General features: G+C 39.8%; 1 protein-coding gene across 3 annotated transcripts in view; it reads left to right on the forward strand.

Annotated features, from left to right (window-relative positions):
* Positions 1-23,867, forward strand: part of FAIM (Fas apoptotic inhibitory molecule) — a 24,926-nt gene extending 1,059 nt beyond the window's left edge. Inside the window, exons 2-6 of one of the 3 annotated variants that reach the window (XM_011998521.1) lie at positions 1,416-1,829; positions 11,649-11,781; positions 12,398-12,626; positions 19,596-19,645; positions 23,425-23,867. In XM_011998521.1, coding sequence (XP_011853911.1) covers positions 1,750-1,829; positions 11,649-11,781; positions 12,398-12,626; positions 19,596-19,645; positions 23,425-23,574 — 642 coding nt within the window. In that variant the 5' untranslated portion in view covers positions 1,416-1,749 and the 3' untranslated portion in view covers positions 23,575-23,867. Of the gene's footprint in view, positions 1-1,415; positions 1,830-9,979; positions 10,040-11,648; positions 11,782-12,397; positions 12,627-19,595; positions 19,646-23,424 lie in introns of all 3 variants that reach the window. The other 2 variants (XM_011998523.1, XM_011998524.1) reach the window with 2 other exon arrangements.
* The last annotated feature ends 255 nt before the right edge of the window (positions 23,868-24,122 follow it).

Consider the following 24,122-nt stretch of genomic DNA (forward strand, 5'->3'; position numbering starts at 1 on the left):
CGTCCCTGCCTGGCCGTCCCTGCCTGGCCAGGCCCTGCCCCGCGACCTGCCACACCCGCCTCCGGTCTGTTCGCGAACTCTAAATATAGTATTTGTCACTGTCGAAAAAAAGAACAGAAAGCAACAAGGAAGCAAGCAAAGCAGCCGTGCCCGTGTTCCCCAGAGACAAGCTGGGTTAACATGAAGATGTATTTTCTTCCAGACGGTTTTTCCTTGTAATATGAGCGGGGCTTATTTTTGCAGAACCTGCATCATAAAGTGCTGAAACACGCTCGCTCGCTCTCGCTCGCTCTCTCTCCTTTGAGACAGGATCTCGCTCTGTCGCCCAGGCTGGAATGATGCAGTGGCGCGATCTCGGCTCACTGCTGCAGCCTCAACCTTCGGCCTCATTGTCTTAATAATACATCACATGCATTTACCCGTATATTTAAATGTTTTTCTGCGTCCTTTTTATTGGCCACACTAGACTGTACATTCCTGTGTGCCAGGTTGACTGCCTCATCTATCCCTGACTCCTGGCATGGCTTTGACTGGAATGTGATTTACTAAAGGTAGTTTCTCCCTGATTGTGAGCGCCCAAGTGGTTTCCAGTTTTTAGTTATTGCAAAAAGTAATTAACTGAGCACCGTTGCATCTGGGATTTTGAGCATGATCATTTGTGTAGAATGAATCCCACAAGATTCATTCTAAAACAAGATAGAATCTACAATCTATACCACAAGGCTTCTGGTATAGATTGTGAAATGAATAACTTCAGAAAAGTTATTCTCATTTTTGTACCTCCAGTAAGTAGCATTTGGGAATACTTGGCTCGAGGAGCTTCCTGACTGACTTTACTGGAGACCCCCCTCACTTCATACCGGGCCGGGCCGGGTATGAAGATGTCAACACTTAAGTGTGACTTGCATTATTGGCTGGTCATACCTGGGGCTTTTGTTGAAAAGGGAACTATGAGCATCCTAGTAACTACTATCATCTGAGTAATTTTTACACTGACTTCGGTTTATCTTGAGCAAATCATTTCAGTCCCCAGTAAGGATAAACCTAAGTTAAAGCAAAATTCAGGTAGGATTAGATGAACATGTTGGTGTTTAAGTCATGCTCTGAAACTTAGGTGTTGGGTTGCTAGGGAAGGGATTTTAAAAGATTGATGGGTAAGTATGAGATACTGAAAAAGCTTTCTTTGAAGTTTCAAGTGCTTGGCATCATCTCCATCAGTGAAAATAAGTGGAATATGGTTTTTCATCTTTTTTATTTACATTTTAATAACATATTTGCAAAAATAGATGGATTTTTTTGTATTTATCATTTTCCAGTTTGGTCATAGAATCTTGAAAATTAAGTACATGCATAAGAGTTTAAAAACAACAGTGGATTAATTTCTTGCTCCCAAGTTTTATTTTTTTATTTTTCAGACAGTCTCCGTCTGTCGCCCAGGCTGGAGTGCAGTGGCACGATCTCGGCTCACTGCAACCTCCATGTCCCGAGTTCAAGAGATTCTTGTGCCTCAGCCTCTGGCGTAGCTGGGATTTACAGATGTGCGCCACCATGCCCGGCAAATTTTTCTATTTTTGCAGAGACAGGATTTCACCATTTTGTCCAGGCTGGTCTCGAACTATTAACCTCAAGTGATCTGACCTCCCAAAGTGCTGGGATTACAGGTGTGAGCCATCACGCCTGGCCACTTTTCTCCAAAGTTTTAAACCAAAGCCTTCTTTGGCAGAGCTAGGACCCTTCCCATTCTGTCCTATGCTGCTTCCCTTTATAAGGACACTCCCATTGTTGTACTATAATCATCTCTTGGTCTCTCCAGACTCCCCCACTCTGAGGTTAGTGTCCTGCCCAGAGCCTGGTACATAAGTACCCAATAACTGTTGGTATGCGGGGTGAACTTAGAATATGCCATGTGTTTATTAAATTGAATTTGTAACTTGGAGATCTATGTGACAGATATTTCTGAGTGAAGTGGAAACTGGGGACAAAGACAGATGTTATCTTTTGGTTTCAGGTGTAATTGCATCCCAAGAGACACTACGGCTAGGACACCTGCTTTTCTTTCTTTCTTTTTTTTTATTAACAACTTTACTGAACTATAACTCACATACCATGTAATTCACCCATTTAAAGTATACGCTTCTTTTTTATATAAATAACTTTTTGAAGTGGTAAAATATATATAATGTAGATTTGCCATTTTAACAATTTTTTAGTGTACAATTCAGGGGCATTAAGTACATTCACAGTATTGTGCGATCATTGTCACTGTTTGCCAAACTTTTCAATACCTTAAACAGAAACACAGTAACCATTAAGCAATAACTCCCTGCTATGGTTTGGATATTTGTCCTTACCAAATCTCATGTTGAAATTTGATCCCCAGTGTGGCAGTATTGGGAAGTGGGGCCTAATGGGAGGTGTTTGGGTCATGGGGGCAGATCCCTCATGAATACATGAATAATGCCCTCCTTTGGAGGTGAATGGGTTGTTGCTCTGTCAGTTCTCACTATAACTGTTTGATAAAAAGAGCCTGTACCTTCCCCCCCAACCCCCCCCACCCTACCCCACCCCACCCCCATCTCTCTTGCCTTCTCTCTGTTCACGTACTCTCTACACTGCCAACTCCCCTTTGCCTTCTGCCATGAGTAGAAGCAACTTGAGGCCCTCACCAAATGCAGATGCCCAATCTTGAGCTTCTCCAGACATGAGAATCATGAGCTAAATAAACCTTTTTTCTTTATAAATTACGCAACCTCAGGTATTCCTTTATAGCAACGCAAAAGAAACTGAGACTTCTCCTTATCCCTTCCCCTTTTCCCAGGGAACATCTAATCTGCTTTCTGCTTCTATGAATGTCCCTATTCTGAGTATTTTATGTAAGTGGAATCGTATTTGTCATTTTTTGTCTGACAGTTTCACTTAGCATAAAATTTTCATAGTTCATCCATGTTATAGCATATGTCAGAATATCACTCCTTATTTTGGCTGAATAAAAAGGAATATCCTTTGTATATGTATGCATTTTATCACTTCTCAGCCTTTTGGCTAAGATCAAGTGTATATACCACATTTTATTTATTCTTACATTGATGGACAACTTGGGTTGTTTTCATCTTTTGGCTATTGGAAAATGCTACAATGAACAATAGTATACAGGTGTCTGAGTGACTGATTTCAAAACTTTTGGGTGTATACCTAGCAGCAGAATTGCTAGGTCCTATAGTAATTCTCTGTTTAGGTTTTGAGGAACTGTCATATCATTTTGTATGACAGCTTCACCATTTTACAGTCCCACTAGCAATGTACAAGGATTCCAGTTTTTCCACATCCTTGCCAACACTCATTATTTTCTGTTTATCTTTAGTATAGCTATCCTAGTAGATGTGAAGTTGTATTTCATTGTGGTTTTGATTTGCATTTCTCTTGTGGTTAATGTTGTTTAGCATCTTTTCATATGCTTATTGACTATTTGTATGTCTTCTTTAGAATAATGTCTGTTGAAGTCCTTTGCCTTTTTTTTTTCTCCTGGAGGTGGAGTTTTGCTCTTGTTGCCCAGGCTGGAGTGCAATGGCACGATCTTGGCTTACTGCAACCTCCGCCTCCCGGGTTCAAGTGATTCTCCTGCCTCAGCCTCCCGAGTAGCTAGCTGGGATTACAGGTGCCTGCCACCACGCCTGGCTAATTTTTTGTATTTTTAGTAGAAACGGGGTTTCACGATGTTGGCCAGGCTGGTCTTGAACTCCTGACCTCGGGTGATCCATCCGCCTCAGCCTCCCAAATTGCTGGGATTACAGGTGTGAGCCACTGTGCCCGGCCCCTCTGCCCATTTTTAAATGGGGTTGTCTTTTGTGTTTTTGAGCAGTAGAGTTCTTTATATATTCAGAATGTGAAACATCTATCAGATATATGATTTCCAAATATTTTCTCTCATCCTTGTCTTTTCACTTTCTAGATAATGTCCTTTGATGCACAGAAATTTTAGTTTGTTTTTGTTTTTTTGAGACAGGGTCTATTCTGTTGCCAAGAGTGGAGTACAGTGGTGCAATCACAGCTCACCTGCAGCCTTGACCTTTCAGGCTTAAGTGATCCTCCCACCTCAGCCTCCCGAGTAACTGGGACTACAGGCATGCACCACCATGCCTGGCTAGTTTTTAAATTTTTTTGTAGAGATGGGGTCTCCCTGTGTTGCCCAGGCTGGTCTTGAACTCCTGGACTCAAGCAGTCCTCCCACCTTGGCCTCCCAAATTGTTGGGATTGCAGGTGTGAGCCACCACACCCAGTCAGTTTTAACTTTTGATGAAGTCCAGTTTATCTGTTTTTTCTTTTGCTGCTATCCTTTTGATGTCCTATCTAAGAATCCATTGCCAAATCCAAGGTCATGAGGATTTACCTCTATGTTTTCTTCTAAGAGTTTTGTGGTTTTAGCTTTTATATTTAGATCATTGAGATAACTTTTGTATATGGTGAGATAGGTGAGGTTCAACTTAATTCTCTTGTGTATGAAAATCTAGTTTTCCCCATAACATCTGTTGAAGAGACTATTCTTTCCCCACCAGATAGAGTTGGCCCCCTTGTCAAAAATCACTTGGCCACAGATACGTGGATTTATTTCTGAACTCTCAAATTCTTTAAGGACAGAAACATTTTCTTCAGGCTGGGCATGGTGGCTCATGCCTGTAATCCCAGCACTTTGGGAGGCTGAATTGGGAGGATCGCTTGAGCTCAGGAGTTCGAGACCAGGCGGGGCAACATGGTGAAACCTCATCTTTACAAAAAATTACAAAATTAGCTGGGTGTTGTGGCACATGCCTATGGTCCCAGCTACTAAGGAGGCTGAGGTGGGGCGATTGTTTGAGCCCAGGAGGTCGAGGCTGCAGTGAATCAAGATCGCACCACTGCACTCCAGCCTGGATGACTAGAGTGAGACCCTATCTCAAAAAACAAAAAAAGAAGAATTTTCTTCAAATTTCTGACAGCGTCTAGTACAGTGTCTCTTGATAGCAGGCTCAAATAAATGTTGAAAAAAACTGAAAGCTGGACATTTATCATAAGAAAACTTTTGTTGTGAAGGTACATCTCCCCTTGAGAAAACAAATAGAGCATAGCTGCTGTAAATCATACAGACCCATAGAAAATTTTAAAAGACATGTACGACCGTGTGTGGTGACTGTAATCTCAGCATCTTGGGAGGCCAAGTCAGGTGGATTATTTGAGCCCACGAATTCAAGACCAGCCTGGGTAACATGGTGAAACCTCATATCTACAAAAAATACAAAAATGAGCCGGGTGTGATGGTGTGTACCTGTAGTCCCAGCTACTTGGGAGGCTAAGATGGGAGGATCCTTTGGGCCTGGGAGGTTGAGACCACAGTGAGCATTTAGTACACCATCGACTGCACTCCAGCCTGGGCAACAGAACAAGACCCTGTCTCAAAACAAAAACAAAAACATGTACAGATGCTTCTTGACTTGTGATGGGGTTATATCCCAGTAAACCCACTGCAAGTTTAAAATACTGTAAGTCGAAAATGCATTTAGTCCACCTAACCTATCAAACATCATATCTTAGTCTTGCCTACCTTGAGTGTGTTCAGAATACTTACCTTAGCCCACAGCTGGACAAAATCATCTAACACAAAGCCTATGTTACAATGAAGTGTTGGCTGTCTCATGTAACTTTTTGTACTGTACTGAAAATGAATGGTTGTATGGGTTCTCAAAGTATGGTTTCTACCAAACACGTATCTCTTCTGCACCATCTTAAAGTCAGAAGATCATTGAGTCAAATCATTGTAAGCCGGGCACCATCTGTATGTGACTTTGGAGTGCTTTCAGAACATTTGGTGGGCATTTACGTATTTGTTGAATTAGTGAATTACATTTGCTCAGGCTGGTATTCCCATCCAGAGAATCACCAGTTATGGAGGAAGTAAGTTTACTTTTGTATAGGGATATTCTCAAAATGAAAAATCAGCTGATGGTCCAAAGTATCTTAAAGTCTGTTTAAGTAAACATTGATCTCTGTGCTTTAGTGCCTGTTGAGGTTTTAGAATAATTATTCGTATTTACTTCCTTTCAGACATCTAGCCTAAATCTCTATTTTATTTCATGTTTCCCTAAAGACTCACTAGTGGGCATATTTTTATGTGCATTTAATGAGTTGACTAATGGTTTTTAATGATTTTCCCTGATATGAATGGCCAAAAAACAGATGTCAGTCTATTAACCTGTTGCATTTGTGGCTATTAAGAGTGTTTTCTACGTGTGCTCTCCAGTTTTTGAGCCAGAAGAGCAATTTCAATTAAATTTTAAAGTGGTGAGATTGGAATGGAATGTATAAAGTGACAGAGGTCATAAGACTAGTGAAACTGCTGGAATAGGAGATAGGAGAGAAGCCCAAAAGCAGGAGGCAGAGTTGATTTTGGACATTTTTCTTAAACATTAGATGGGGTTTGTTGATGGGAATTACTGTTTGCGGTAAGATCATTTGAAAAGTTTTCTTTACTCCATGTGCATTATTGGCACCCTCTACAGCTTTGTTAGAAAGTTGGATAGGTAATAAGAACCCAGGACTGGCAGTGGAGATGGCACTTGGAGGGATGTGTATTACTGATTTCCCCATAATGAAGGAGAGAAGCTAGACCAGGTTATTTTATTGTTCTTTGTTTTCCAGTGCTGAAAATTGTATGACTCTCTCATATTTTGGTTAAGGCCGTGTATAAGATAATGGTCACTTTAATCCTTGCATAGAAAGCAGTTTTTAAAGTTAATCTCTGCCTTTTAAAATTGTACAAAATTTGAAGTATTACAGCTTTTTATAAGCTGAATATACTTTTAATGTTCCAAAGAATAATGTCTTTTGTTTGTTTTGTTGTTGTTGTTGTTTTGCTGTTGGAACAGCGTCTTGCTCTGTTGGCCAGGCTAGAGTGCGGTGGCATGGTCATGGCTGACTGCAGTCTCAAACTCCTGGAATTAAGCGATCCTCTCGCCTCAGCCTCCTGAGTAGCTGGGACTACAGGCACATGCCACCACGCCCAGCTAATTTTTTTTGGTTTCACTGTGTTGACCAGGCTGGTCTCGAGTTCCTGGCTTCAAATGATTCTCCTGTCTCAGCCTCCCAAAGTGCTGGAATTACAGGGCTAAACCACCATGCACACTCCAAGGAGTAATTTTAAAAACATTTTATAATTATTAACCATTTATAAAAAGATATTTTTAGTGTTTTGCTTAAAATAATGGATAGCATGAACAAGAAAATTGAAATATTATTAACTTTGTATTAAAGCAGCATTTTTCTTATTTAGTCAGAGAAAGGCAAAGAGAGTAACAGAATTTTATATTGATTTGTAACTTTAAGAAGAAACATAATTTTGATATATAGTTATATAAGTAGAATTAGAATGCTTCAAATTTGCTAGATAATTGCTTCAGTACTTACTTTTATCTTTGTTTATAATTCTCTCCTATCAGGTGTACTTTTAATTATTGGAGAATGAAAAATTGCTATATTTTAGGTAGTCCTTCAATAATTGTTGAATGCCTGGATGATTGTTCATAGTTTAGAGAAGAAAAAATGTTTTCATGTGATCATGATTTCTAATCTTCCTTATAATTGGTGGTATTGCCTTTTATACTTCTCCATGAAAAGGTATTATAATTAAGATGTTGTATCTTAGTGTGATTTAGTAGTATTTGGAATTCCTTATAATAGAAAACAGAGCAATTATTTTAGGTTTGAATGCCTACATTACTGAACTTTCTGGAGTCTCTGAAAATTGTAGAGCAAAATTTGAATAACACCCCTAAATACATTCTGATTTACAAAGGATGCCTTATCGAAGTTTATATTATGCTGTTTGGCTTATTTTATTTATATTATATGTATGTATAATATTTATATATTATATGTATATATTATATAATGTATATATACCACATATAATATGTATATAAATATACATATTATTTATATGTACTCCAGCTTGGGCAACAGAGTGAGATCCTGTCTCAAAACAGATATGTATATCTATATATATCTCTATCTATCTATCTGTATCTATCTGTCTGTCTATCTATCTATATCTGTCACACAGGCTGGAGTACCTATAATTATACTGTCTTATCTATCTATAATATAGATATATAATATCTATCTATATAAAATATATATATATGGTTTGAGACAGGGTCTCATTCTGTCACCCAGGCTGGAGTACATATAATTACATTGTGTATATATATGTGTGTGTGTGTGTGTATATATGTGTATATATAGTATCTATCTATATTATATATAATATATAGTATATATAGTAAATATATGTTATATATAGCATATATATAGAGATATCTGTTTTGAGACAGGGTCTCACTCTGTCATCCAGGCTGGAGTGTAGTGGCATGATCACCAGAGCCTCTAACTCCTAGGCTCAAGCGATCCTCCCACCTTAGCCTCCCCAGTAGCTGGGACTACAGGTGCATGCCACCATGCCTGGCTGGCTTATTATATTGCTGTGCATTCTTTTTGTTCTTATTGTTGAAGGATACCCTCTGGTTTCATAGGGGATAATCCTTAAGAGTAGAAAAATTCACAAATTTGTGTGGTGCTAATTTTTAAAAAGAGGGATTTATTTTAGATACAAATATTTACCTAGTTTTTATTCTAAAATCCTTAGCTTTTCTGGCCCATTGGATTGCTCTTATGAGTGCTAATGTCTTCTTTAATATCTTTTTGTGAGTTCGAGACCAGCCTAACCAACATGGCAAAACCCCATCTCTACTAAAAATACAAAAAAATAGCCAGATGTGGTGGCATGTACCTGTAGTCCCAGCTACTCAGCAGGCTGAAACATGAGAATTGCTTGAACCCAGGAGGCAAAAGTTGCAGTGAGCCGAGATCATGCCACTGCACTCCAGCCTGGGAGACAGAGTGAGGCTCTGTCTCAAAAACAAACAAAAAACTTTTTAATAATTTGTGACTTCTGGCTGTTTCCAGCCAGAGAGGGTTAGCAATCTCCTATTTTTAACCAGGAGAGAGCATTCTTGAGCATCTATAGGAAACAGGCGCTAATTAAGGAAAGGGCTAAACTAGGGTAGATCTTGGAAGCAAAACATAGTTGAATTTAGGGTACTTTGGCGGGAGTGAAACTGTGAATCCCAAATCTTCAAATGTGAGGGTTTCCTATGTGAGGGTTTCCTATGCATGTGAATTTGTGTGCATTTCTGATTTTAGTACAGCTTAATTAACACTGCAGCCCAGTTACTGTTTAGTTCATTGCATAGTACTGGACTCTAGTTCTGGGTTGGATAGTGCCAGTTACATGAGCCAGCCACATAACTTTTGTCGATTCATCATTGGCACTAGTAAATTAAATGGGCTTAAGTAGGGGGATCAATTAAGTTTGCTCTTTGAAAGCGGACCAGCATATCCCTGTCTGCTTCTTGCAAACTCATCAGTTCTTTGAAGTTATCTAAACAAAGATTTCAAAAATTATGTTCCACCATAGTGTAGCCTTCTAAAATAAAGATTACATTTTAAATTAGTTACCACTTTAACACTGATGCTCCCAGAAGATGCATTGTGTTTATCCTGGAGTTTGATGTATTCCCTGACTCATAGCCTTGGGGCTTCTTGTGCTTCAATTTGAGAAGCATAGGACCCAGAGGATCTCTTAGGTCTCTTGCAGCTCTGATATGCAATAAATGAGAGTTTGTTCTTTAGTTTTGATAAAGTGTACCTTTAAGAAATTATAAATCCATAACAGGGAGAAATATGACTGATTTGCATGATGTAACATCTTTCTCTGAAAAGTAAAGATTGCAGTTCTATTTTATGTGAAAGCTGTTTCATCGGAAACTCCATGTAATTTAATAAATGGATTGCAAAATTAGAAAAACCCTTTGTAGATGTCATCATTGTTGCTTTCAGTCTCTCTTTGCTGCAATTCTGCTTTTTTCTTTCCTGGCTGCTAATTGGATTAAAGACTGTTTTTGCCAACCATGGCATCTGGAGATGACAGTCCTATCTTTGAAGATGATGAAAGGTAAATGTCTTATATTGCAGTAAACTAGCCTTTGACATTTTCAAGATTGTTATCATTCAAAAGAGTGATTTATCCAAGCTACTCTGTTAAGAATACATTCTGTAAAATTTCAGAATACATGGTTCTACTTTTAAATGATTTAGAGCAGGAGTAGTAAATACCTGGCGTGGGGGTAGCCTCCAGTAACATGGCATCCATTTCGGTAGAGCCTTGTTATGACGTCTCCTCTTTTCTCTCAGCACAGAGTTCTTGGCAACTACTTCAAAACGATATAAAATCCATTTACCATCTTCAATTTAGAGCATACAAAGGGGATTAGGGTGAACAAAGAGGAAGATGTAGTTAAGAGAACAGGCTTTGGAGCCAGAATCCTAGGTTTAAATCCTGCCTCTGCCACTTAATGTCATTGTAACCTTAGGTAAACCCTTAGCCTTTCTGAGCCTCATCTGTAAAATAAGGATACTAACAGTAGCCATCTCATGGTGATTCTGCGAGTTAACATATTTAAAGCTCTTAGAACAGTGGCTGTAATAATAGCTGTTAGCTATGATCATTATTACTGTAATAAATGATACTTCTGTCAAAGCTAAAAAGATACACCAGTATCAAAATATTAATTAGATATTATATATGTATTATATCATTCACACTCAAAAATATATGTTTAAGTATATGCCAGAAATTTCTGACAAACCACAATCCTTTATTTACTTCTTATTTTTGAGACAGTCTCAGTCTTTCACCTGGGCTGAAACATGGTGGTGCAATCATGGCTCACTGCAGCCTCAACCTCCTGGTCTCAGATGACTCTCTTGCCTCAGCATCCCAAGTAGCTGGGACTCCAGGCGTTAGCCATCCTGTGTGACTAATATTTTTGTAGAGACAGGGCTTCACCATGTTGCCCAGGCTGGTCTGGAACTCCTGGGCTCAAGTAATCTGCCCACCTTGGTTTCCCAAAGTGTGAGATTACAGGCATGAGCCCCTCACCCAGCCCGAAGTCCTTTATTTTTTTAAATAAGGTTTCCTGTAATAATGCCAAGAATATTTTTCATAACATATTAAAATTATTTTTATCTTTATTATAGGACGTTTCTTCCATGACTTTTTTCTGTCTCAGTATAATAAATTAGAAACTTTTTGTTAAAACAAATCCCTAGTATTAGTTTAAGTGTGGGAGGTTTGGAGAGTTCTTGTTTTAGAGTGATTAGACCTGAAAAGGAGAATAAAATTAAATACCATGGTTTTTAAATGGGAGCTGGTGGGGGAAGAGTAAAGACTTTTTACTGGCCTTTCCATGCACTATACTGTAGCCTAACCTAAAATACTAACCAGGATAAACTGATGCTTTCTTAATCCTATTAATATTCAGGTGGCTTTTTTTTAGAAGTAATCGGACTACGTACCCATATATAGTAGTTGTATCTTAAAGGAAGAGTGAATAAGAAGGAGAAAATAGTTACCTGTACTGTGAGTAGAATTTCTTAGGTACTGTCACTTTAATATTTTGACATTTTAGAGGTTTTAATCTAATATTTTCATCTTGGAAGGATTAATGGGTTATTTAATTAATATTTAGGCCCTGTATAATTGCTTTATTTTATTCCTTTAGCCCTCCTTACAGTCTAGAAAAAATGACAGACCTCGTAGCTGTCTGGGATGTTGCTTTAAGTGACGGAGTCCACAAGATTGAATTTGAACATGGGACTACATCAGGCAAACGAGTAGTATATGTAGATGGAAAGGTAGGAAGAAAATATGTTACTCTGTAAAATATGATGTATAGAGAAGCTTGATTTTGTTAAAATAGCATCTTCATATGTGAATTTGGGGTTTTTTTTTCTTATAGTCATGTTTTTGATCTGTATCATTTTGCTGTGTAAATAGTTATAGAATTCATGGAATATAGCATGTAATATTTTTTTATTTATTTTTATTTTATTTTATTTTATTTTATTTTATTTTAGAGACAGAGTCTCGCTCTGTCACCCAGGCTGGAGTGCAGTGGCTGGATCTCTGCTCACTGCAAGCTCCGCCTCCCGGGTTCACACCATTGTCCTGCCTCAGCCTCCCAAGTAGCTGGGATTACAGGCACCCGCCACCACGCCAGGCTAATTTTTTGTATTTTTAGTCGAGACGGGGTTTCACTGGGTTGGCCAGGCTGGTCTCAAACACCTGACCTCGTGATCCGCCCGCCTCAGCCTCCCAAAGCTTGCTGGGATTACAGGCATGAGCCACCATGCCTGGCAATAAAATTATATCTAAATGGCATTGCCTTTGTTCACTTTATGTTATTTCTAAAATTAAATATTAATTTTTCTTCCGTTTGACTGTTTAAAATTTTTCTATTTTATTATGTAGGAAGAGATAAGGAAAGATTGGATGTTCAAATTAGTGGGCAGAGAAACATTCTGTGTTGGAGCTGCGAAGACAAAAGCGACCATAAATATAGATGCTATCAGTGGTTTTGCTTATGAATATACTCTGGAAATTAATGGGAAGAGTCTTAAGAAGTATATGGAGAACAGATCAAAAACCACCAATACTTGGGTATTACACATGGATGGTGAGAACTTTAGAATTGTTTTGGGTAAGTTAGTGCTGTTTCTGCATAACTTATTTTTTTTTATAATGTCTGTTTAATTCCTGTAACTATTCAGACCTTCTGTGGAGGTTTGAAAAGGAGAGGGAGTGTAAGTGCAGGTGTATTTCATTTGTTTAAAAACATTTTAAAAAATCTTTTTGTTTCCCATCTGCTTGGGATTGTCTAGCAGGTGTGTATATTGTCCAGCAGGTGTATTTCTAATGTGTCCTGTGTAAATGAAGTATTCATTTAATCCACCATTTTATATGTAAGCTATCTTAAGCCAGGTTTTATGGTGATGGATTTGAGGATTATAAGTTTAGGTTTTAAAAAAATGTAATATTGCCAGGCGCGGTGACTCATGCTTGTAATCCCAGCACTTTGGTAGGCCAAGGCGGGAGGATCACCTGAGGTCAGGAGTTTGAGACCAGCCTGGTCTACGTGGTGAAACCCCCTCTCTACTAAAAATACAAAAATTAGCTGGACATAGTGGCACATGCCTGTAATCCCAGCTACTCAGGAGGCTGAGGCAAGGGAATCACTTGAATCCAGGAGGTGGAGGTTGCAGTGAGCGAGATTGTGCCACTGCATTCCAGTCTGGGTGACAAAGCAAGACTCTGTCTCAAAAAAAAAAAAAGTAATATTGGTGCAGGTTTTGATATTATTTGGTATTTCTCTTTATAAATATATCTTAAAGACAGTTGGAAATTTAGGATTTATCAGTAAGAAAGCAATATTTTCCTAGATAACAATAGGCTTAGTACTGCATCAGATAAAACTTACCAAAGTTTAGGACTTTTTGAAGAGTTTTGTTTGTTTGTTTTTCTAGGCTTTCCTGTTTGGGTTTCTCTTTTCTTATGGAAAGTAGATATATATCTTTTCTTTACCCATATTCCTATGTCTGTTAGCAGTTTTACTCATGTTCTCTATTGCTTGGAATTCTTTTCATTCTTTGATGTTTTTGAGACAGGGTCTCACTTTGTCGCCCAGGCTGGAATGCATTGGTGTGCATGAACATGGCTCAACTTTGTCTTCCTGGGCTCAGGTGATCCTCCAGCCTCAGCCTCCCGAGTAGCTGGGACCACAGGTCCACATCACCATGCCAGGCTAACTTTAAAAAAAATTTTTGTAGAGACAGGATCTCACCATGTTGCCCAGGCTGATCTTGAGCTCCTGGGCTCAAGTGATCCTCCTGCCTCAGCCTCCAAAAGTACTGGGATTACAGGTATAAGCAGCTGTGACCACCCTTCTTTTCATTCTTAACAACAATATTGGGAGTCTGTTGGCTTCCTGTTCTAAATATCCAAGTCTGCTGCTTCATAGCCACCCTAGACTTTCTTTCATGGAACTCTTTTGTTCTTCTAGTTATTGAACCCCTTAACTCCTGCTTTCATCTTTGTTTACTGGAATATATCCTTAGGTAATCTCCTGATACAGGGTGTCTAAGAAATAAACATAACTTTGATCCTAATGCTAAATTGATAGTTTTGTTCAGTACAGAGTTTTAATTTCAAACTAATTTTCTCTCAGAATTTTTGAAACCCTTATTCCAATAGCTTTTATTCTCTGTTGTTTGAAATGAGAAGTTTTGTGCCAATCTGAATCTCATTTTTTTCTTTCCAGAAGGTTTTGGGAGCTCATCTTATCCCTTATATTTCCAAATTTCGTAGTGATATATTTAGGAATATAGTTACTCAATCTGCAATAAAGTTTTAGAACCACTGGATCTCATTAATAATGGAAATTTTAGTTTTTAAAAGGATTATGATTAGTGTCAACACTCTTGAACATATGGGACTTTAACAGATGATGAAACCAGGCCTTTAGTTAATTTTAGGTACTTAATCAGCTCCTTCGCCAACTTGTAATACAGTTGATATTAATTTTTCCTGGGAGAAATGGAAGAGACTACCTAAGCTATGCCTAGCATACAGTTAGTTCTCTTTTAAACGCCCAGGGGCCTGTTTATCTACTTGTGAATTGTCTCTGGTCTTTCAAAAAATCTATTTTTCTCCTTTTACTCCTTGTCTGCCTTTACTCTTCCCTATCCATTTGCAATTCCTCATGAGCCTGGAAATGAGACAGAGTTCAGCCCAGACTTGTCCCTTCTGCTGTTTGGAAGGGACAAGGGACCAGGGTCGTTTACTGAGGTAAAGGCAAAATTCCCTGTTATTGATATTGCTTGCACCTCTACTTCCAAGATCCATCAAACTGTGGACTATGCTGACTACAGCCTACATTTTACAGATTAGTTATGAAGAATGCAGGCTCCCGGATCAGAGCTGTGCGATGGGCAAATTACTTAACCTCTGAGCCTTGGTTTCCTCATCTGTAAAATGGGGATAATACAGCGGCTCATGCCTGTAATCCCAGCACTTTGGGAGGCCGAGGCGGGCGGATCACGAGGTCAGGAGATCGAGACCATCCTGGCTAACATGGTGAAACCCCGTCTCTACTAAAAATACAAAAAAATTAGCCGGGTGCAGTGGTGGGCACCTATAGTCCCAGTTACTCGGGAGGCTGAGACAGGAGGATGGCGTGAACCCAGGAGGCAGAGCTTGCAGTGAGCAGAGATCACACCACTGCACTCCAGCCTGGGCGACAGAGCGAGACTCCGTCTCAAAAAAAAAAAAAAAAAAAAAAAAATGGGGATAATAATGGTAACTCCTTCACAGAGTTGTGATGAGCGAAGCTTAATTGATTTAGTACATGTAAAGTACTTAGCAGTGGTTCTCACATTGTGAATTCTTTAAAAATATTATTTGTCAGCCAGGTACAGTGGCTCACACCTGTAATCTCAGCACTTTAGGAGGCCGAAGTGGGAGGATCACTGGAGCCCAGGAGTTCGAGACCAGCCTGGGCAACATAGGGAGACCTCATCTCTGCAAAATATTTACATATTTGCTGAGTCACGTAGCACATGCCTGTAGTCCCAGCTACTTGGGAGGCTGAGGTGAGAGGATCACTTGAGCCCAGGGATTCAAGGTTGCAGTGAGCTAAATTGCACCACTGCATTCCAGCTTGGATGACAGAGTGAAACTCTGCCTCAAAATTAATAATAATTTGGCTGAGCATGGTAGCTCACACCTGTAATCCCAGCACTTTGGGAGGCCAAGGCAGGTGGATCACTTGAGGTCAGGAGTTTGAGACCAGCCTGACCAACATGGTGAAACCCCGTCTCTACTAAAAATACAAAAATTAGCTGGGCATGGTAGTGGGCACCTGTAACCCCAGCTACTTGGGAGGCTGAGGCAGGAGTATTGCTTGAGCCTGGGAGGCGGAGGTTGCAGTGAGCCGAGATCGCGCCACTGCACGCCAGCCTAGGTGATCAAGCAAGACTCTGTCTCAAAAATAATAATAATAATTAATTTAAAATATTATTTGTGGTTATTATTACTACTCATGGGCAAAGAATGGGCTTATCTAGGGTCTCCTGGTAAAAGTCACTTATATATATTATGTGGCAAGTTTCAAATGATAGTATTATATGACTTTCTAAATTTTATATTGAGAAATTAGAGCAAGGCCACGAAAAAGCTTTGAATAACAAAATATTATGATTTACTGAGGTCATATTATGTGCCGGATACTATACTAGGCACTTTATATAAATTATTCCTAACCCTTATAACAACCTGTGGGAAAAGTGGTATCTTCATTTGCCCCTGAGGAAATGGAAGCTCAGAGTAGTGGTGACTTGCCAAAGGGTACTGCTAGTAAAAAGTGATGCTGAGACCTGACCTCAAAGATCATGTGCATTCTTTTTCACCACCCCAAAAATGTGAGGCATATAAGGGCAATGAAAACAGAGTTGGTTAGCATTCTTAGCTCTGGTAGTCTCCACACCACTGAATATCATGGGAGGAAAATAAAACTGGCAGGAGGAAAGTACGTATGAAACTTCATGTTGAAAGGAAATTCTCTTTCTGTTCTGAAAAGTTTCACTTCTCTGGTAGCATTTACAGAACATAACCTGCCCAGGACTCACCTGGGAAGTCCCTAGCTATTGTTCTTGTGGCTGAGGGAATCTGCAGGCAGGTAAAGAGGAGATGCTTCAAGACGAACATGCAGCAGCACCTCCCATGAGTCACTGAATCCACCTCTGAGTCATGATAGATTTGACATTTTATCAGCCAGATATATCCTTTTATTAACATATCGTTTTGAATAGGTTACATACTCAAGATTCAGAAATCAAAATGCTCTTAAAAGACACAGTGAAAAGTCTTGCTTCCATCCCTGTTCCCATCTGCCATTTTCCCCCAAGATAACCATTTTTAGTGTCACTCTAGTGTTTCTTTATTCAGATTCAAGCAAATACACATATTATCTCTTATCACATAAAAGCATCTTGCTTTATTCACTTAGTACATTCTGAAGATCCTTTTATATCAGAACCTAAAGAACTTTTTCATGCTTTTTTGTAGCTACAGAGTAAATTTCAATAGTAAATATTTAGCTCATTCCCAACTGATGAACGCTTGAGCTGTTTCTAATCTTTTGCTGTTAAAAGCAATGCTGCATGAATAGCTTTGTTTGCATGCCTCTTGGAATACAGGACACATAGTATATTAGTACACATTTCTGGAAGTAGGAAAGTAGGACTTCTTCTGGGTCAAAGAATAATTGTATTTGTCATTTTAATCGATTTCTGCCCATTTGCCTTCTATAGTACTTTTACCATTTTGTACCCCCATTAGCTATTTTCCCCCAGGTTCTCCAGCAGAACATGTTGCCAAACTTTTGGATTTTTTGGCATTCTGCTAGGAGAAGAAATGGTATTTCAGGGTTGTTTTTATTTGTCTTTTTCAGAAGTGAGGTTGAGCATCTTAGGTTTAAGTTTCTTTTGTGTTTCCTTTCTCATGATGCCTGTTCATGCCCTTTGCCCTATTTTCTTTTGGTTGTTGGTGTTTTTCTCCTTCATTTCTCACAGTCTTCACATTAGTAAGTTTAGTCCTTTGTTCGTGCCATGAGTTTGAAATATTTTTCCAAGTTTGTCATTTATTGCATAACTTGGCTAATGTGTGTGCATTTTTCTTCAGTTGTGCTGTGGCTTTTTTACTTTTTTTTTTTTTTTTTTTTTGAGACAGGGTCTCACTCTGTCACCTAGTCTGGTCTGGAGTGCAGTGGTGCAATGTTGGCTCACTGCAACCTCCACCTCCCGGGTTCAAGCAATTCTCCTGCCTCAGCCTCCCGAGTAGCTGGGATTACAGGCGCTCACCACTATGCCCAGCTAATTGTTTGTATTTTTAGTAGAGACAGGGTTTCACCATGTTGGCCAGACTGGTCTCGAACTCCTGACCTCGTGATTTGCCCGCCTCGGCCTCCCAGAGTGCTGGGATTACAGGCATGAGCCACTGCGCCCGGCGTTTTCTTTACTTTTATGTAGTCAAATTTAATACATTTACTTTCAGGGCTTCTGGATTAGTAGTGTTCTTCAGAGGCATGCTAATACGCTATTGTAGAAACTCTGAGTACCTGCACATGTTCAGTAAGTATAGCAAGTAAAATACGAGTTTCCACCACCATCGTGGTTTATCATAGCACTGTGCACACTGATCATGTCTTGGGACAAGTTGAGTTTACCTGCAGCTGTGACTGTAGTGACTTTCTACTAAGGCTGCCACTGAGGTGACCCCTGCCCATATCTCCTGGACCCCTCTGGCTTTCTCTTTTTCCATCTAGCGCACCTCACAGGCTTTTCTCCCATCTCTAAGTGAGGCTCCCATCTCAAGGTGTGGGGAGGGAAAGAACCCCCTTTAGACTGTGCTCCTGGAGCAGATGGCCAGGTAGTCAGACCCTGGACTGGTGTCTCAAACCTGACCCCCAGACTCCTTGTGCACATACAGGCCACACTTCCTTCTCTTCTTCGCTATAATACCCAAAGCTCATCTTCCGGCTTCTTGACTAGTGCAGTTTTCTCTCCTGATACTCCCAGGACACTAACATTCGCAAGGGGCTCTGGGGACTCCCCCACCCTAAGGTGAGCTATGGCAAGTTAACTGATGCGTTTAAGTGTGTCGGGGCAGCATTTTGTTCCGTATTGTTCCTTAGTGTGCAGTCCACCAGCTATACCTATTTTTTACTTGTAATCCAGTAATTTTTCTCTAAAGTGAAACCACTCTGAAAAGGAATAGACATTATTGTACTACCTAGTAAGAAGCTGGACTAGATTTCTAAAGTGGACGTGCTGTCTATCCTGTATAAACCCCGTGGCAGCTGCTTTCGGTGGTCCCTCTGTGCCATTATCCAGTTGGGTGAGTGTGGGAGGCAGGGGAGTCATCTGGTCAGTACTGAAGGACATTTTGTGTGGAAAGGTCCCTGCTCACATTCATCTGTATACATCCTTCTTTTTTTTTTGTTTGTTTGAGACCGAGTCTTGCTCTGTCACCCAGGCTGGAGTACAGTGGTGTGATCTTGGCTCACTGCAAGCTCCGCCTCCCAGGTTCGCGCCGTTCTCCTGCCTCTCAGCCTCCCAAGTAGCTGGGACTACAGGCGCCCGCCACCATGCCCGGCTAATTTTTTGTATTTTTAGTAAAGACAAGGTTTCACCATGTTAGCCAGGATGGTCTTGATCTCCTGACCTCGTGATCCGCCTGCCTCAGCCTCCCAAAGTGCTGGGATTACAGGTGTGAGCCACCACACCCGGCCTGTATGCATCCTCCTTTAAAGATGGTCCTTTTGGATTTATTTTGTTTCATAAGGCTTCATCAATTTGTATTAGGACCATAACTTTCTCTTAAAAGATTGTTTTGTTTCATTATAGTTTTATGAACAAAGAACAAACACAGCTTCTTCAAATTTTAGGAGAGTCTCCAAGCCATGAAAGCCATGAAAAAGTATTGGGTTTTGGAATATTAATGGAGTTTTAGAGATCTGGTGTATCAATCCTTTCCTAAAGTAATCAATAGGAAAAGTTAGCTTTATCTTTAATTCACAGAATTATAACTTAAAGTTTTTATGCTACTTTTACAGAAAAAGACACTATGGACGTATGGTGCAATGGTAAAAAACTGGAGACAGCAGTAAGTTGACTATTTGATGACTCTAAGTGCCATGTATCTAAGTTACCATTGAATTGTTGCTGCATTTCCTAATTATAGAGATTTTATAATGAACCAAGGCCCTGTTGATAAAAACAAAAAAGGGATTAAGTACTCCTGACTCCAGATTCTGAAAACCTTTGCCAGACAGTGCCTGGTGCCATGAGTTTGGAAACAACTTATGTTCTTAGCTGACACCAACTTCGTACTCTCCCTTTCCTGTCCTGCACCATGCTCTAGCATAGCAAGTAAAATACCTAGCAAGTAAAATACCTAAAAAGAGCCCCTAGTTAAAATTATATCCCCAAAGGTTGGTGTCCTCTTGTGTTTATCCATTTGAAGTGGTGCGTTACATATCACTGCTTCTCAAACTTGCATGCACAGAAATTGCCTGGGATCTCGTTAAAATGCTAATTCTAACATTTCCCTGGGTGCTGCTAGTGCTGCTGGTCCACAGAACACACTTTAGGAATGCTTTATACCATACACTCAAGCAGAGCGTTCTTTTCTGAAAGCGAGATTTTTGTAAAATGACTGATACGGTATCAGATGACGCGAAGGTAGACGAACAGGAAAGGGCACTCTCACAAAGCCCAGAGGACTCTCACAAAGACCAGCAGTGCCGATGCAGGGAGAAAGAGGCTACCCCAGTCACTGTGGCCAGGCACACTGAAATCCCCATCTAGACTCTAGTGTGTTTGGCTTTTGCTATCAGGTGCTTGGATTATTGTGGCTGTGGATGGGATGAATGTAGGAGTGAATTTCAAGGAGGAATGAAACAGTAGTAGTGCGCACAGGGGAGAGAGTGGGAAACAAAGTGTGGGGCTAGGAGCTGAAATCACTGGGTGGTAAGCCCCATGTCTTATGGGATCTGCGGGCCAAGCAGGGAGTGCTGTCGCTGCGACCCGCCTTCATGCTGGCTCCAGATGTGAACATCAGGGCTAGAGATAATGGGAAGTTGTCTTCTCTGGTCACATTTTGCATGTTGTAGTTGCTTTTATCTCATTTGTATAGTATAGGTATAAGACAGTGAGAAAAGGTGCTGTTGGTAGTTGGAGGAAAGGAGGCCTGGGATTAATTTATTCATAAGACCACCTAGAACCTACTTGGTCTGATAGCTATTTCTGAGGAGGTGACAAAGCCAGAAATCAAAAATTACAAAGATGAAGCCACATGTGGTAGCACAGGTCTGTAGTGGCCTCCTACTTGGGAGGCTGAAGTGAGAGGAACCCCTGAGTCTAGGAGTTTTAGGCCAGCCTGAGCAACGTAGTGAGACCCCATCTCTAAAATAATTAATCAATAAATTGAAATTTAAAAGTCACAAAGATGAATGCTTTTCTGTTTCTGAGTCCTGAAGAATTTAATTTGGGCTCACTCAAAATTGAGTGCTTGAGCTGCTCTCTGGGTTAAATCTGCTGATAGAGACTTCTTTTATGCAGAGAGGCTTGGAGAGTGCTTCAGTATTTTATGGCCCCCTTTGGAAAAACTCCAGTTACCACTAACATAGATCAGATACCTACTCTGTGCCCAATGCCATACCTGGTGGTTCTTCCTGTTCTTTTTTTCCTAGCCTGGAATTCTCTAGATAGAGAATCAGCACTTTTGAATCTCATTTCCTCTCACACTCGAGAAATTCTCCAGTGCACATGTAAAGAGAATGCTGTTTTATGGTATTAAGAGTGTGGTGTACTGGTCGAGGTGACTCATGCATGTAATCCCAGCACTTTGGGAGGCCGAGGCGGGCAGATTGCTTGAACCTAGGAGTTTGAGACTAGTCTGGGTGACATGGCGAAACCCCTCTCTACTAAAAATACAAAAATTAGTAGAGCATGGTGGCGCATACCTGTAGTCCCAACTACTCGGGAGACTGAGGTGGAAGAATTACCTGATCCCAGGGAGGTTGGGGCTGCAGTGAGCCAAGGTTGCACCACAGCACTCCAGCCTCGGTAACAGAATGCGAGACCCTGTCTCAAAAAAAAAAAAAAAAAAAATGCAATTGTAACTTTGGGAGGCCGAGATGGGAGGATCACTTGAGGCCAGGAGCTCATGACCACCCTGGGCAGCATGACAAGACTGTATCCCTACACAAAACTTTTTTTTTTAAGTTAGCTGTGTATGTTGGTGTGTGCCTGGTCCCTGCTGCTCAGGAGGCTGAGGCAGGAGGATTGCTGGAGCCCAGGAGTTCAAGGCTGCAGTGAACTACAATTGTACCCCTGTACTCCAGCCTGGGTGGCAAGAGCAAGACCCTGTCACACACACACACAAAGAATGTTGTTGTGGTTGTAAAAAGGTGAAAATAATATTCATCCACATATCTTTGTTTTGTAGTAATTAACAGGAAACCACATGTGTTTGGAAAATAGCTCTTTATAACACAATTGCTTTCTCATTGTAACTACAGCCTAGTTTGCAGGGCAGTTTGGCCAGCTCCATATCTGGGCAGCCTTCCCCAGTACTGTATGTACACACAACAAACTCATCCTGTTGCCTGTGAGTTACAGCTGATTTTCTCCTTTTTATCTCAAAGCATCGTGCCAAAATTTTATATTTGTCCAATTGCCAAGAAGCTGGTTATATAGATTATATTACCTAACCCTTGCCCTTTCCTCTGAAGTCTTTTTTTCAAGGCTCAATATTAAAAATGGGGACAGGAACACACTGCACCCAAGGACATGCTTGTGGTATTCAGCACACCTCCCATAAGGAGCCACTGGCCACATCCTTCCCAGAGCTGGGAAAAGGCTTCTCTCCCTGAGGCATCCTGTGCCTTCTTCGGCTTGGTATTGTTAACTGGGGGGCCTTGTTCTGTCTACTTTGGCTGCCAGGAAGCTCATAGCCAGGGTTTAAATCTGATTTTCTGTTTCTTTGCTTTCTAGCATAAATCATTTCTTATCCTCTAAGCCTCTTCTTCCTTCCTTCCTTCTCTGTGCTAATGTTTTTACTCTAGATCACTGCTACCCAATCAAAGTACCATATGAGGCACAGATATGACCCTCATGTGTAATTTTAACTTACCTAGTATCCACATTTGAAAACATTTTAGATGAAGTTAATTTTAATATTATATTTAATTTAAATCAATATATCAAAAATATTATTTAACATGTAATCAGTATGAAAAGTTATTTTATATATTTTTTGTTTCATACTAGGTGTTTCAAATCTAGTGTCTATTTTATATTTAAACAGCGTATCTATTTTCAGACTAGTCAATTTCAAGTGCCCAATAGCCACATGTGGCCAGTGGCTACTGTATTGAACAGAACAGGTATAGATTTAGCGGTGTTTGGTTTTGTTGTCTGTATATTTTATTGTAAGCCACCTTATACCCAGAGGAATCAGATTTTCAGAGTGGCTAAGAACACTATCCCTGGCTGGATGCCGTGGCTCACACCTGTAATCCCAGCACTTTGGGAGGCTGAGGCAGGTAGATCACTTGAGGCATTTATAAATAACTAATAAATGTCATGTTTATCATTTTTATTTTTGAAAACATATGTTATAGACACATAGCCATGAGGTTTATATTCCTCCCCCAAGAATTTAAGATTCTTAAGGATTGTAGGGGTTATAAAAAGGAAACTTTCAATTCATAACAGAAATGTAAAAGCATCTAAGTACAAGCTTTAGACTTTGTTTTTCAAAGCTTATTGTTTAATACATTATTTTATTGTACTACTAGTACTTTTAGATGGTGTTAATGCTCTAGACAAAGAGAAATGTTGGTGCACCACTAATTCCTTCTTCTTTTGTTGATCCAGGGTGAGTTTGTAGATGATGGGACTGAAACTCACTTCAGTCTCGGGAACCACGACTGTTACATAAAGGCTGTCAGTAGTGGGAAGCGGAAAGAAGGGATTATTCATACTCTCATTGTGGATAATAGAGAAATCCCAGAGATTGCAAGTTAATGAATCTTAATCTTAAGAAGTAAAGATCAGGACTTTTTAATTACTGTGGTAATTAAATTGTTCAGTATGTACTTATCAGTACATTTAGTCTGCAATGTTTTTATTTTTTAAAAAGTTACATGAAACTGTAACATTCCAAGGGTCAGGGAAAAAACCAATTATGTATAGTCATAAAAATTACAATGTATGATGCAAATAATGTAAAATGTTTTAAAGACAAATGGAAAATAAGATATGGACCAAAGTCACTAATGTTTTACAACAGTAACCTTTACTATAATAAATACTGTAAACAAAATCTGCTTGATTTGTGTTTCTATGTATGGGTAAGTCTTTATGTGTTTTTAACCTGTGCTGTAAACTCTCTAATTTACAGCAGTTGGTACATAATGATACAATTAGTTTAACTGAAGAAAATGAGCAACTTTTTTTATTTGGAAACATTAAGGAAACTTCAGATAGTGAGTGTCACAAGCATTTAATTTAAAATGTAGGTTTCTGAAAATGTGGTTGTTTTGTGTAATTAACATGGTGAAGACATAAACCAA

The sequence above is a fragment of the Mandrillus leucophaeus genome, unplaced genomic scaffold (assembly GCF_000951045.1).
Source record: "Mandrillus leucophaeus isolate KB7577 unplaced genomic scaffold, Mleu.le_1.0 Scaffold573, whole genome shotgun sequence".
NCBI lineage: Eukaryota > Metazoa > Chordata > Mammalia > Primates > Cercopithecidae > Mandrillus > Mandrillus leucophaeus.